The 15,993-nt window shown below is 40.1% G+C and overlaps 1 protein-coding gene across 5 annotated transcripts in view; it reads right to left on the reverse strand.

The window, feature by feature from the left end:
- Nucleotides 1-774: 774 nt before the first annotated feature.
- Nucleotides 775-15,993, reverse strand: part of FRMD4B (FERM domain containing 4B) — a 325,272-nt gene continuing 310,053 nt past the window's right edge. For all 5 annotated transcript variants that reach the window (XM_032411740.1, XM_032411738.1, XM_032411737.1 and 2 more), the window contains 5 exons: nt 14,258-14,405; nt 11,660-11,779; nt 9,756-10,567; nt 6,623-6,755; nt 775-2,437 (listed from right to left, as the gene is read on the reverse strand). In XM_032411740.1, the coding sequence (XP_032267631.1) occupies nt 2,317-2,437; nt 6,623-6,755; nt 9,756-10,567; nt 11,660-11,779; nt 14,258-14,405 (1,334 nt within the window). In that variant the 3' untranslated portion in view covers nt 775-2,316. The remainder of the gene's footprint in view (nt 2,438-6,622; nt 6,756-9,755; nt 10,568-11,659; nt 11,780-14,257; nt 14,406-15,993) is intronic.

Here is a 15,993-nt window from a genome sequence, read left to right on the forward strand (position 1 = left end):
ATCTTGTAATAAGAAACAGATCAATGGTTTATGTTGAATAATTTACCTTTGCCATGCTTTGGTTATTAATAAACATACCAAACATGTGGTAGAGAGAGGTTTTCCTAAAAGGACAGGGGAAAAAAATCAAACAGCAGGCCCACTGTGCTTCCATTTCTGTACCTTCTTTAACCATTTGGGAGCCAAGTTCCATGCATTCTTTCAAAGTGTACTTGCAATTCTGAGCATTCCCTTTCTTAAACAGAAGAAGGTTATTTCCATCTGAGATACTTGCACAGAAATATTAAGGTCTTCCTACATTTCATTTCCTATTCCCTTTCCCCATTGTGCAGGATAAATAGATGTCAGATGAAACACTTTCTTGAATTTAGAAGACCTGTTTGCCAGTCGGCAAAACTAGGATGGATGACTTGTTACAAATAAACAACATTTGCAAGATTAGGAAGCCTAAAAATTCACATCTGTCATCCTCAGTGAGGCAATAAACTACCGTATTTCATCAATTCTAAGACAACTTTATTGTAAGACACAGCATTATTTTATGTAGCACTAAGAAAAAAAAAACACTGCCAGTTCATTGAGAGCATGCCATCCATCAAAAGATGCATCCTGATTTCAAAGATGTAAATATGAAAAAATGTGCATCTTGGCATCAATAAAATATGCTAATACTAGAACAAAAAATCCACAATCTTGTCCAACATGATTACTTGAAGTAGAGCACTTTAAACTGCTTTGTCTGAACCCTGAATGTAATGGAAGAATACGTAAACATTTTCAGTAGCACACCTCAGTTTATTGACCTATGTAAAAAAATAATAGGTCTTAAAAAGTCAGAACAGTAAAAGAATATGCAAAAGGGTATTTCTGTTTCTAGAACGCTATACAAGTAGGCAAAAAGGAATAACTTATTATTTTTTGCATGTCTTCTTTTTTGTTCCAAATTTTTCTCCCAAACTTCATATTTAATGATACAAATGACTAAGGACCAGTTTAACAAAGCATTTTTATGTATATATTACATGCTTTGGAATATAGATAGAAAATGTTCCAAAAAAGTTGTTCAGAAACTTCTCTATTCACAATATGAACATGAAACCTGTATAAAACGGGGGAAGGGAGCACCTTTTATGGACTATTGAAGCAGAGTGAAGATGACAAAAAAGAGCAATCTGGAATATGGAAATATTTGTTTTTGTTTTTTTTAAAAACACTACAATAAACCATAGCTAATTAGTTCTTCCGAGTAAAGTATGAGGTAGTTTTAGCCTCATAATTAAATCTACTGCAGCTTGGAGTTTTTTTGTTTTTGTTTTTGTTCGTTTTGTTTTTTAATGATTAATCTTGTTTTTTGTCATTTGGTGACTTAGAACCCCCCGTGGAATCTGGACAATATGCTTACTTTTCTAATGTTCACCATTTTAAGGCACGCAATTCATTGAAAATGCTGTGGCTTTTGTTTTTTCATTTCGTTTTGTTTTGGGTTCTTTCTGTATGACCTTAAAATACTTTTTCAAACTCTTGGTTAGAAAAACTTTCCATATCAGGTCTGCCATTTCAAATGGCAGCCAAATCGGAGAGTTACCAGCCTGAATAATCACCCATCAGGCCATTGGTATAGAAAGAAAAAAAGGAGCCCAATAATATTGTACCTTAGAACATTCTCCAAGCAGAGTTTGTCAATTATTCAGTGGGCTGCTTTGTTTTCCCCAATCTGCTACCATAAAGTTATATTACAGGATGCTAAGTCTTTCCAGAACCCATTTTATGGTGCTTATGAAAACCATCACTCTTTATAATATCCTAAAAACATTTACACTCATTCAGAACTTCATGAAAATCCAGCTTCTCTTCAAGTAATTTTCCAATACTGTCTAAATTGTTCATGTCTGGGTAGAGATAGCCAAGTTATTCTTCACCGGCTCACAAACCCAAACTTTCTGAAGGTGATTAATGACTAAGGAGCTTCTGTTTCCCTTTCCTCATCATTCTGGATTGTGCTCTGAAATTTCCCGTCCTTCTTTCCTGTCGGGGACCCTGAACGCACTTTTCACAGTTTTGCGATTTGCCTTCAACAACTTTTATTCCCTTAAAAAGTGCTTGCTAATGATAAACGCTGAGTCCTTTCGTGGCCACGGCTCCACCTTGCTCTGTCACGTGAGTGCCCGGAGTTGGAAGGGCAAGTGGTTCAGGGTCTCTCCGACCTGGGATGCCTTTAGCTTTCTAAAGCCGGATAGCTTTCTGGGAAGACGAACACATTTTGCAAGGCACACTAGTGTGAGAATGCAGTGCTTGGTCAAGAGGTCCAACTGCAGTTCAGACTAATGTTCCAGGCTTTGAATCTTCATGCCAAAAGAGCTTCTGCTCCCTGCTCTCCAGGCTGTCTTCCAACCGGCTTCCATCTGTGCCGTCCAGTTGACTGATCTCTGGGTACTGTCTATTAAAGGAAACCAGGAGAGTTATTACTTGTGGTCATTTTTATTACCAGAGTACAAAGATGACTCTACTCAAAGAATTAGTAGAATTCTAGCACTGTCAAGGCAAAGGATGATGGTGTGTTCTTTCATTGTCCCACTGGCGAATTGTCGAAAAGGCCCATGCAAGGTGTACTTAATTCTCTAGGGAGATATTCCTTTGTCTCACTTATATTTACCATTGATTAGGATCCAGATTGTGGTAAGTTACATGTTAACTTGTAGGTTTTTTGTCTGGAAGAAATACAAATAACTTTGATCTACTATAAAAAGATTATGGTTATAGTTTTATTGCCCTGTAGGCCATTAACTGGTTTTTTAATCTTATTTAGTAATCTTATTCCAGCCTTTTATCTTTCAGTGTGTTCAATTCAGTCTTTTGAATTCTCTTGGAAGCAGCTTTACCATTCTGTTAGTTCTCTCATTAATGAGTTAAACAAATCTTTGACACATGCCTATTTTCTCTCTCTGTGAGAGTCATATTTTTAACTTTTTAAAAAGTATTTTTGAGAGCCACATTTTAAGTATTCTTCAAATTAAGGGAATATACTAGATGCTTTCCTCAGGGACAAAGGAATATATTTAGTGGCAGGCAGGGGCACTCAGGGACACATCTTACATCCCTAGGGCCTATGGGTCGAACATAAATTGGAGACAACACCACATTCAAAAATCATAGGCATACTTGGATGGCATATCCAAAGGAAGGCATCCTATAACACAAAACATTCCAACAGGCAAAACCTCATTCCTGCAACAGTCATCTAGAATAGGTTAGATAGTTAGTAGGTTTCTTTTTATTTTACATTTCTTTAGTCAAGATGGTTAAAAAGTCACTGGAAGGAGAGCTGCGGAAAGAAATACTATGTGAAACCAGGTGTTTAGTGTTTTCATCTAATATAAACACAAAGTCAGATTTCCATAGCTTCACACACCAGCCAGAACAAGCAAAGCTCCTGCTACGAGGCAAGATGCAGCAGAGGATCTGAGGGCTGTACTTACTACAGCGGCTACACTGAGCAAAAGAGAACTGAAAGCTGAGCTCATTTCGGGAGACCCAACCATTCTCCGCGACAGAAGCCCTCGGCGTTGCCTAGTAGAGGTAGAGTTACATAAGGAAGAGGATGGGAAATGGAAACAGGAAGGCAAGGGGAAGAAGTTATTTGAAAGCACAGTTTGCAGCACACACAGAGCCAAGGATCTGAGTGCATTATATACTAGGGGAGCCTAAGAGACGTTGACATTTATGATTTTAGAAAGTCTACGCCACTGACAATTCTACCACAGCATACTTGGAAACAAAGTTTTATTGGTAAAAATGTGTAGCTTTCTGTAAATGTTAAGAGCCAGACACTCCGGGGGAAAGGATCTTGAAATACTATGTACTTCATTTGTTTAAAAAATTACTCAAATCTTGAACTTCAGGGCAGATCTAAAGGTTTTCTTTTTGCCTTTATCTTGAAACCTAATTTCTCTCTTATTTTAAAAATTATGTTTTCGGGGCGCCTGGGTGGCTCAGTTGGTTAAGCGATTGCCTTCGGCTCAGGTCATGATCCTGGAGTCCCGGGATCGAGTCCCGCATCGGGCTCCCTGCTCAGCAGGGAGTCTGCTTCTCCCTCTGACCCTCCCCCCTCTCATGTGCTCTCTCTCTCCTCTCAACCTCTCTCTCAAATAAATAAATAAAATCTTTAAAAAAAAATATTAAAAAAATAAATAAATAAAAATTATGTTTTCATCAAAAATAACATAATTTTACAGCAAATTTCTAAAACTTAATGGATGGCTGTTATGATACTTGCTTTGTTAGTAGGTCAAGTTAAGTTGATCACTCGGAGGTATAATAAAAAAAAAAAATCCTAAATAGACAAATAGATGGAAATAAGCACACCCGTCCGTACCTCTGTTGCTGGGAGGGTAAATTGGCAAATCTTTCTGGAAAGCAAGGGCTTAAAAAAATTCACTTTTCAATTTAATCCATTAATTCTACTTATTGGAATGTATCCTAAGGCAATAATCTGGAATTCAGACAAATATTCTGCACAAAGACATTAACAGCCGCATTACAATAAAAAAAAGAGAGAAAAATCTAAAAACCATTCAAATTCAAAATATGGGAACTGTTAAAGTATGGTATATTTATTGAGTGGAATATCATGTGGATCACATAAAATAAAGTTTAATGAGTTTTTAAAAATATGGGAACATGTTTATATTGTGATATTAAGTAAAACACTGGGATGCAGAAGTTCATAGACAATGAAAGGTATAAAACTGCACATAAGGGTATCATTACCACCATGTTAAAAATGGACACTGGAAAATGGGGGAATGTGTCAAAATGCTAACAGCTACCATCTCTAGATGGTAGAATTATGGGTAAATGATTTCCTACTTATTTATCCCTTTATTATTTTCCTAATTTTCCACAATGAGCTCATATGATGTGCGTGTGAGCACACACAATAGGGATCTTTAAATAGTTTCTAATTTCCTGTAGATTACCCCACCTCTGACATCAGACTCCACGTCAAGCCATCTTGGGCTGGCTCTCTGAGATAGACAGGCACACTTGGTAAAAACAGACTTTCTCTAAAAATGTTTAGTACTTCCTGAGTTCAGTGAAAGTAGTGTTAAGGATTTTCAAACTGTCTCATGCGCTTTTATATTATTTCTCATGCGTCCATGAAAAGGAAAGTAAAAGTGTACAAGTGGGGAAAACTATTTGCAAATGAATTATACAAAACGATGAGAACTGACTTAAAAAAGTGCAGCTCCAATTTTGGGCCAAAGCCATTTTAGTTCTTGCTCCTAACTCATTTGCAAGCATTATTTACAGAAACCCAAGCTATCTGAAGTCCCCTGAGGTATATTTTCACTAAAATCCTATTTTGAGCACACCCTTTGTTGAGTTGAGACAATCGGCCTAATAGTTCAAGCCAAGAAAAACTCTCCTTGAACAAGGAGAAGAAAAATAAGGCTTTGGGGTCGAATACCTCCAATTCGTTTGTAACACTGAGTACTTTATTAAGAAATTATGATTTCACTCATATGTGGAATTTAAGAAACAAAACAGATGAACAATGGAAGGGAAAAAAGAGAGAGAGAGAAAAGCAAACCATAAGAGACTCTTAACTATAGAGAACAAACTGAGGGTTGATGGAGGTTAATCAACTAGAATTGAAATAAAAAATTGAAGTAAAAAAAAGAAAAGAAATTTAACCTCTCAAACTCACCAGGCTAGACACTTTGATAAGTTATTGTCTGTGTAAGTCTCCCTATGCCTGAAGCAATTTGACCTAGAGCAAAATTAAATAAAAACAAACAGAAAATGCTCTATTTCTTGGCACGATGGGTGTGAATTATATCCTGTGAAAAGTGACAGGGAGAAATGACCTCTTCATACTTAACTCCTCTTGCATATACAAAGAAGTGAGAAACTCCTCTCCTCTTGCATATACAAAGAAGTAATGCGGAGTTAGCCATCTTTTTTTAAAATCACATTTTAACGAATTGTTCTTGTATGTTTCCTCCTAATGTTTACAAAGAACCACGATTACAAATAGGACAACTGGCTGTGTCTGTAGCTTTTTAAGGAACACAGGATCAGACACAAAAAGGCAGCAAATGTTCACTGAAATCAAGCCCACCAACTGCCTACGAGGAATTTTGATGTGAACAGCCTTTTCTGGAGCAGAGATATTTTTCCTCCAAGGTTCCAGGAGAGTCTTAAATGGATATATCAGTAATACCATTTAAAGTACTGCAATTAAAAAAAACCCTGCCAGACACAGAATTTAAGACCTTACAGAAGACGAGGAACAGAGTCAAATTCGAACAATCTAGATTAGGAGTCAACAAACCTTTTCTTAAAAAGGCCAGATATTTTTGGCTTTGTTGGCCACGAGGGCTCTGTCGCTACCACTCTGCCCTCATGGTGCAAAAACAGCCATAGATAAAATGTACGTGAATGAACATGGCCGTTTTCCCATAAAATTTAATTTACAAAAACAGGTGGCAGCTGGTTTGGGCCCCATAGGCTATAGTCTGATGATCCTTGAGCGGTCATAAAAAAAAAAAAAAAAAAATGAATTCCTCAATTGTTCTGACCAGGAACAGGCTACTAGAATTTTGGAGCATTGCTTTCTCACCTGCCTGGGGAGGGCAAAGGATTATAGATGTTGCCGTAGCAGCTGGTGTAGGAAGAATGTGCTGGGGTCTCGTAGTCAGATAGCCCTACAGCTATCTGGGTCCTCCAGTTTCCAGAAGCGTTTGTAGAAGATACTAGAAGTAAAAATGGAAAGAGACAAAATTAGTGGGAATAGTCAAAGCAAAGACTGTTTAGGCCATTTAAATGTACATTATAATCATCTATGTGCAGAGATTAAGAGCCAGTGTTTATAATCAATAGAGTTCCTAATCTAATTTAGTCACTTACTGGCCATGTGACCTCGGGCAAATAGTTTATTCTCTTTATGTCTCAGTTTCTTCACCTGTAAAGTGGGGATAATAATGCAAATATATCCTGTATAGGGATGATACCAGGATTGAATAAGTTATATATGAGAATGTCTAGCACTGTGCCTGGTATAAAGAAAGCACCCCCAAAATGATAACTATTGATATTATTAATGGGAATAAAGTTAACTGAAAGGCATGGTGTAAAAAATAACCTAAAAGACAAGTAGGAAAAACATTCTCATATATGGAGAGAGTCTCTCCATTCTGGCTAGGTGGCTGGATAGATAAGGCTTTATTTGTAAAGATAAGATGACCAGTTTGAGTTTCTTGGAGGCCTTTGGAGGAAAAGCACTCTGTAAATTGCCCTGTTGGGTCACGACTTGCTCCTCGGCCCAAGGCAACGCCAGCCACTAGCAGGATCAACGCATACTTTTTGCCTTAAAAGAAAAAGTGTGTGTGTGGGAAGGGGCGGGAGGGTAACTAGTACAGGAGGGAATTAGTTCTACTGAGGGACTGAACTGGAACAAGACAAGGGCACCATTTGGGAGCAAAGCCCAGTGAATGTCTCACCGTAGGGCGTTTGTTGTCCTCTCTCTAAAACCAGTCCTGCTCCATGCCCAGGACGCACAAGGTGACCACAACGCCCAGCTGGTGGTCTAAGGCCAGCACCGCTCTAGGATCCTTCCAGCTCCCCTCCATTTCCTGTTTTTGGCAGCCACCTTCCTTGTCTTCTTTCTCACACCCACAAAGCCCTGGTGACCAGCGTATGGCGGACGCCTTTCAAAACTCATCTGTGGCCCTGGATGCCATGAGGTTTTGACTCAAAGATGTAATTCTCTCACTTCGAGTTTCTAAGAATGTTTCATAACTCTGAGTCAGGGGCTGTAAAGCTTGGTGGTTAAGGTGTCAAGCACTTACTAGCTCTGGGGCTTGGCCAGGGTCATTTCAACTCTCTAAACCAGAACTGCCTCAGCTGCAAGATGAGGACAGTAATAATAGACCTAACAACAGTGCTCACGGTACCCAACTGTTTGCACACATTAGATGGGATGGTGCACACGAAGCACCGAGCATGCGGCGTGGCCCAGGGGAAGCTGCCAAGAGATGGTGGCTGTCATTACTACTAAAACGGAGTCACCAAGAGAGTCTTTAGATGGCTAGAAGGAGCTACAAAACCCCTGACTACTTTGGCAAATAACAGGAAACTCTCCATGATGCATGCCTGTTGTAATACATTTTTGTAGCTATAAAATGTAGACAGGAATGAGCTCTAATTCCATCCCTTTAATTCTTTAACATGGATGAAATGCCTTTTGGTCTGTGGGGCCAAATCCCACGGCTACCAGCCAGGCTCCTACTGGGTGTGAATCAAGAAGCACTCACTCCATTCTTACCTTTGCCCCAGGCACCGAGCCAACCAGCAGTAATGCTGTGGTTTTGGAGGGATGCCTGCTCCTCTCCAGCCTCCCTGCTTAAAAAGGCATCACCCCAGCCCTGGGCCCTGATGACCATCCTTATGCATCTCAGCCCTCCTTGTTTGTTCTTTCTTTCTAACACCCTCTCCATGTTTGTTTTTTGAAAAGATTCTCATGCAGTGCCCTGAACGTTAGGGGGAAGAAAGGCGTTCTCTAGAGATGAGCCATAAATAACCAGGAGTAAGGACAGGAGCCTTTTTGTATGGTAGATGTGGTAATAAATGGGAAAGCCCTAGTGGAAGTCCAAAGTCCTACACAAACAGAAGAGACCGTACACCCAAATAGAAATCTCCATGGAAATGCCTCTGGTCAACAAGCTTAGGATACTTTTAAAGGCACAGTTTTCACCAACTATTACAAGGTGATTCAGGAATCCCTGTGCTGTGTCCTACTAAGGGGTCATGCCTGAAAGAGGGGCAAGAACATAGGACCTCAGGTTTCCACGTAGTTCAAGAACTCATTCGTTTTAGAGCCTCAAAATTGCTTAATTTGCATACATTCCTCGGGCTACTGACTAGACCGTGAGCTCCTCAAGGCCAAAATTGGGTCAACCCTGGTTCCTCAGCATCTGGGACATGCCTGCTTGTTTGTTGAATCAATGTAACCAGGGACAGCTATTCCTCTTTCCCCTCATTTCTCTACTCAGCGAATGGTAAGCAGTAAGTACTCCATGGATTTTAGTGGAGTGAGGGGCCCAAGTCAATGCATGAGGGAACATCTCTAACCAAAATTATCTTTGAAAATCCCTTACATCAACCCTAAAGCAGAGTATATATGATTACTGAATTGAGTCAAAGCACGTGAAGCACGTAGAACAGTGCCAGGAACAGGGCTTACAAATTACTGGCTCCCATCAGAATTACTAAGAGCCTCACACAGCCACCCGAACATTCAAAACAAACTGCCTTTAGAAGATCAAGTTCCTGCTGGTGAACAGGGAAGGATGCATAATCCTAATGCTTTCTGCTCACCTGACGGATTTACTCTATTTTTTTTAAATATATCAAACATCAGTGACCTGAACACTTTAATGACATGGGGAAAAGATAGAATATTTGAAAGACCCTAACACAGGGCAGCACAGAATAGGTGCTCAATGAATGCTTGTTGGATTGGAATCTACAATTTGCTCCATTGGACTCCTGTGGACTGTGTTCTTTGGAAAGCCGAAGAGAAAGAACTATGTTTCAGTTGGCAATTCTTACTGTGGCCCCACGGAATGGCTACCAGTGTCATGACCTTGGATACGGGTCCTGTGATCCCTGAGGGGAGTGGTTTGGGGGGAGGGTGGGCCGGGGACAGGAGGTAAATTCGATCTGGGGATCAAGTGAGTAGGCAGTATTCTTACCGGAAGAGTAGGAGGATGTTCGGCTGCTGGGAGAGCAGGGTACTTGCAGCCCCGCAAACCCCAGGCACCTCTGTGATCCCCTGTCTGAGTCAAAGCTAGTCTGTGGGCTGTGCCCCTGATCCTTCTGCCCAGAGGCCCGCTGGTACCAGCCACGCAGGTGCTCTGCAACTAAGGCCTTGTGGATGTTTTTGGTGATGTGCTCTGACTTGGCAGCAGCCTTCCTGGGCAGCCGGAGAGTTGCATATGGGTTGTGGGGCACCCGGTCGACCTCATCCTCATGAAAGGACCTGCTATAGTCCCTTTGGCGCTCGTAGCCATAGTGGGCCGAGGCCCGGTAGGAAGGATTGACGCTGTACTGTCCCTCCGTGTCGTTCTCATAGACGTAGCCGCCACTGTAATAAAGATCGCACTCGGGATAGGGTGTGTACCCAGCAATATAGTAACTAGAAGAAGGTTGTTCCTGGCTCTTTGTGTAGACGCCATTCCTCAAACTATCCTTTTGTGCTAGGTTGGGCATGCTTCCTGAATTTGAAGTCGAAACACTCTGTTTCTTGGACCTTCTCCGGCCCCTGGCACGAGTGTCCAGAGTCTGGGTAGTGTAATAGGGGCCGGCGACGGGCGTCACGCAGTAATACTCTGTGCTTGACTGGCTGGTGTAGGAAGACCCGTCATCCAGGATTTCCGTACTACTGCTTCTTTGGGATTTGGAGAGGGAGAAAAATGGCTTATCATTGTCCATCTCAGACAGCAGGTGGGACTGAGATTCAAGGCTTCCACTGCGCTGGCGACAGTGCTGGGCTGAAGATTCGGGTCTGCAGGAGGAGAGAGGCCAATTTGTAACAGAGGAAGAATGAAAGAAGGACCGAAATTTTACAAAATGAACATGGTGTTGAAGGATTTAATCACCCTTGAACTGCCATAAGACTCAAGGTTTCCAAAGCTGACTGCACAAGAGAATCCATTTTTCACACAATCCCTTGGTTCCCACACAGGTTCACTGTGTCATGGTCCAAATGAGAAAAGAACCAGGTTCTAACAACCATGCACTCCCAAGCCTCACTCGAGAGGAGGGAAGATATAAACTGATGATGCACAAGTTGCATCAAAGCCTAAAAAGAAAGCCCAGCGCATCTTTGGAGGTTCCTCTCTTCCAACAGGATAGCAGGAGATGCAGACAGGGTGGAGGGAGCACTGCCTGACTCTGATGCCAGACATATCTGGGGGAGTCATGGCTCTGCCATCTCCCAGCTGTGCCAGCTTGGGTAAGACATTTAACCTCTTGCAATCCTCATCCGTAAAATGAGGAGGGAAAACAGGATCTGAGATCTACAGTTCGGCTTGTTGTGTGGACTGAATAATATCAGGCATATAGGGATGCCTGGGTGGCTCAATCGGTTAAGCCTCTGCCTTCAGCTCAGGTCATGATCCCAGGGTCCTGGGATCGAGCCCTGCATCGGGCTCCTTGCTCGGCGGGGAGCCTGCTTCTCCCTCTGCCTGCCGCTCCCCCTGCTTGTGTTCTCTCTCTCTCTCTCTCTGAGAAATAAATAAATAAAATCTTAAAAAAATTAAAAAAAATATCAGGCATATAAAAGAGCTAGCAAAACCTTCCCTAAAGACGTCAAAGCGTTGCTCAAATCATTATATTCATCCTCACCACTGAATAGCAAACGGTGATGTCTGGTTGGGAAAATTAAGGCACACACACACACACACAAATCTCCTATCTACCCGCTCAAAGCATATTTTTCAATACATTTTCTTTGCCAACGTCATTGACCCATTAAGTAGAAAATGTAGATCTGTAACACAGTCCTGCTGAATCAAGTGCCTTAAAATGATTCAGACGCACAGCAAAGGAAAGCAAAACCAACAGTGGCAAAGTCATTGGAACGAAGTGCTCTTACTCCAAGTGGCTGGTGCTGTAGGCGTTGCGGGTCAGAACTGGGGTGGTGGGCATGCTCTGTCCGCCCGGGGGCCGCCGCTCCAGGGTTTTGTAAGGGCTGCCATGTGTCGACAGCATTTCCCTGTGATGGGGAAAAGAAGAAGTAGGGAGATGATGAGCCTCGCGACGTCTCTGGCAAACTCGTCATCAGGCGATCTGAAACTTACTGGAAGCTGAAGGAAAGGAGCATTGGAGAAAACGGGGCAGAGTGCCTTTGTGCTTTAGTATCCTTGATCTCTCTGAGTCATACAGATGAAGGAAAATGATTAAAGTGTTTTTAAAAAAGAGTATATTGAATAAAAGAGATCGAAAGCAACTAGAGCAGGGGCAGCAAAGCCTTTTCCTGTAAAGAGTCTAATAGTTAATATTTTTGGCTTTGCAGGCCAGATGTCCCAGTCCTTTATTGCTCTACTGTGCCCTTGAAGGACAAAAGCAGTGTAGACAACATGTAAGTGAATGGGGGTGGCTGTGAGCCAATAGAGATTGACTGTGGATACTGGAAGTCAAGTATCGTGTAATTTTCACATCCCAAAATACTATTGCTTTTGATTTCCCCTCCAACTGTTTAAAAATAATAAAAACCATTCTTAGCTCGTGGGCCATATAAAAATATAAAATAAGTCACAGGATGGATCTGGCCAATGGGCTGTTGTCTGCAGGCCCGTGGACTAGAAGGCAACATCTTTAAATCATTTTGTTCGCTACCCAGCACAGTGAGAACACAATTTGAAGTTAATTTTTTAACTAAATGTGGCTTTGATTACATTTTTACTTATTACAAAAGCACGTCAAGTTCATTGCAGAAAATTCTGAAAATACAGATAAAAAAGAAAAATTTAAATATCTATAATTGGAAGCCTTGGATATAGCCAATCAGATATTTTTACTAAGCATAATTACAGGCATTTACAGTTTTTAACAACAAAAAAATATTATCTTACCCTATATTCTCCTTCAAAACCCACATTAAAAAAAACTAATGTTTTGTGTTGGTTAATTCATTCATAATGTTATTTTAATGACAGTATAACATTCCACTGTAAGGATTTATAATTTATTTAAACAATTCACTAGTTGAGCATTTGGGTTGTTTTCAATTTGTCACTAGTGTAAACAATAATGTGATGAGCATCCTGTACTTAATTAATTCAATAGGAAAAATTCCTCTAAGTGAAATTGCTGGATCACAGAGCAAACCCATCTTAAGCTATTAAGGAAGTAGGTATAGTAATTTTTAAGATAATGATTTCTGGTTATAATTTTTCCTTTTACAGCAATAGCTTTGTTTTCCCTAATATAATAAATATACTGGTCCAGGGCTGTCCAATGACGGAAATGTGTTATATCTATGCCAATATTATAACCATTAGCCCACATGTGCGCCCATTAGCACTTGAAATGTGGCTAGCACGACTGAGAAAGTGAATTTTTAATTTTATTTACTTTTAATTGAACTGGCCAGCACAGTTCTAGACACTTGGATTTCCATTGTTTAAGGCAACAGTTCTAAATGCTAATCTAACAGAGAGGCCTGATATGGTCTTCGACAAAGGAGAAATATAACAAGGTGCTATTTTCATAAGTGAAGAATTATTTAATCTAAATAATCTTCCTTTATTTTAAGACTAATTTCCAACACCTTCGCTGAGATGCAGTGTGACATATTGGTTAAAAGGTTCAAATCCCGATTCCAACATTTACATGAACCCAACAGGTTATTCAAGCTTTCTGGTCCTCAGCGTACTTATCTGTAAATGGTAATGACAGTTGTCATACCACCAGGATTGCGGTACAGATTAAATTCATTAATACATATTAAAACACTTCGAACAGTGCCTGATATACGGTAGGCGTTCCATAAATGTTAACTTCATTTTATTATTATTATGACAATGGCTGTATTTTTTTGATAATTACATGTCGTTTTTTTCCTGAAATCATGGCATTGTTTATTTGAACATTCTGATTAGGCAGAGTAAACATTTGGTAATCCTATCTTGGGTCCTATTTTTCTTTTTTTTTTTTTAGTAGTATTGATCCATGCAGCCAAATTCTGAGAATCACTGGTCTGTCATCTTTTTAAAATCTGGTGTTATTGCCCAGATAATATTTACCTGAGACATTGGAGAAAAAAGTCATATTGTCTATTTAACAGATTAAAAATGAGTTGAAGTCTCATTTCTATTTGAAAGATCAGAAGTCATTTCTGTCACTTGCACTGATAGAGTGGTATTTAATGTCAGTTTCCTGAGAGCATGGGTTCTGAAACTGAACTTAGGACATTATATCCAAATCCAGATTATAAATAATGCCCCTGGAACCTAACATAAATCCAGCAGACTTTAAAATATAGGAAACTGCCAAATGCTTTGAAAAGATCTCTTAGAAACACTTGCACTTGCTGTCAACAACAAATAACGGGGTTAGTTTCTATGCTTTGTTTTGCAAGCTAACCCCTTCCGAAAGGATAAATAGGGTAAATCCAAAAAGGGTCAACTATTTTGGAGGAAAGGTGTCATGGCTATGAGGCATCTGCCTTACTAATGCTGTGACTTCTCACCTGGACTGCCTGGTCTCCACAAACTGTTCATTGACGGACGACTTTCTGAAATGGATTCGCTCAATACCGAGAGACTTGGGGGGAAGAATTCTTGGAGAATGAGGTACTGAACTTGGTCGCTGCCCGGCAAGAGTGAAGGTGTCATTAGCTATAATAAGTAAATGAATGAATGAATAAGTAAGTAGGTAAATAAATAAGGCAATAAATACCTTGCCAGCCCTCCAAAAACCAAATCAGAAGATCTGATGTTTTTAGAAGTGTATTACTTTCAGGAAATTTATTTTTATACTGTATACACTAGAAAATGGAAATTACTGAATACAGTTGACCCCTGAACAACACAGGTTTGAACTGCATGGATGCACTTATACACAGATTTTTTTTTTTTTTCTGATAAATATAGTATAGTATAGTAAATGCATTTTCTCTTCCTCATGATTTTCTTAATATTTTCTTTTCTCTACCTTACTTGACTGTAAGAATACAGTATATAATACATTTAACATACAAACATGTGTTTATTGTTTAAATTAATAAGGCTTCTGCCAACAGTAGGCTGTTAGTAGTTAAGTTTTGGGGTAGTCAAAAGTTATACTTGCATTTTCAACCATGGGGGGTGTGGCCACACATAACCCCCACATAGTTCAAGGGTCACCTGTTCTCTTGTGGGCCTGATCCAACTTTTGCCAGTTTAGTAGGTACCACTCTGAGCAAAGAAATCATTCTGGTAGAACGGGTGATACTATAGCTTTTCTAGAGTTATATTAAAGAAAAGCCCCAGTGTGTATAGGGCCAAAAGGAAGCTGGCCTGTAAAGTTGGTGTGGATCACTTCTGTTCACGTTTCAAGTTCTTACACCTCTTTGGTTGACCAGAGGCTCATCCTGTCATTGAAAGTGATATAACTGATTTATGCTGAGTCATTAGAGACCTGTTACGTCTCCTGCTGACATGTGCATTTTCAAAGAGGAATGGCAAGCATGACCCAACTTCAGCTCAAAGGAAGAATTTTGGAATGGTGGAGTTTCATGCACCATCAAACTTGGGGTGGGGATGGGGGAGATAAAGCTGTATGGGTTAGTGGCATCCCAGAATTCTTTAAATCATATCAGACAGAGTCACTCCTCTGCTTAAGCACCAGGGATTCCAAGGAAGTACTCTACCATTCGATATGAAATCCATTCCATCATAAAATGTGTTGAACAAACACAGGCCATCCCAACAGATATGGCGTTCCTCTATGAAACCAATACAATGACATGAAACCCAATTTCTTCCTAAGGAAAATAAACTCCTAGCTATCCAGAATACAGGGATAATCAAAGTCTACACTATATTTTCCAGTTTGAGATTAGACTCCAAATATATACGATGTCACCATTGGGAAAAGTTGAGTGAAAGACTGAATTATCTATGCAACTCCCTGTGAACCTGTAATTACTTCAAGAGAAAACATTAAAAAAAAATCCTACAGGGGGGCACCTGGCTGGTTCAGTCAGTAGAGCATGCAACTTTTGATCTCAGGGTCATGAGTTCAAGCCCCACATTGGGTGTGGAGCCTACTTAAAAGTAAAAAAAAAAATAATAATAATAATAATAGTAAATAAAAATGCTAATAAAAAAATTCTATAGAGGCTCACAAACCCTTACTGAGAGACTGGCTTAGTTGTGTAATAGTATTTTGATTTCCTAAGTTCAAGTGATTTGTATGTTACTGTATTTAATGCGTAGTTAGCCT

Source organism: Phoca vitulina, unplaced genomic scaffold (assembly GCF_004348235.1).
Source record: "Phoca vitulina isolate PV1807 unplaced genomic scaffold, GSC_HSeal_1.0 scaffold13, whole genome shotgun sequence".
Taxonomy (NCBI): Eukaryota; Metazoa; Chordata; class Mammalia; order Carnivora; family Phocidae; genus Phoca; species Phoca vitulina.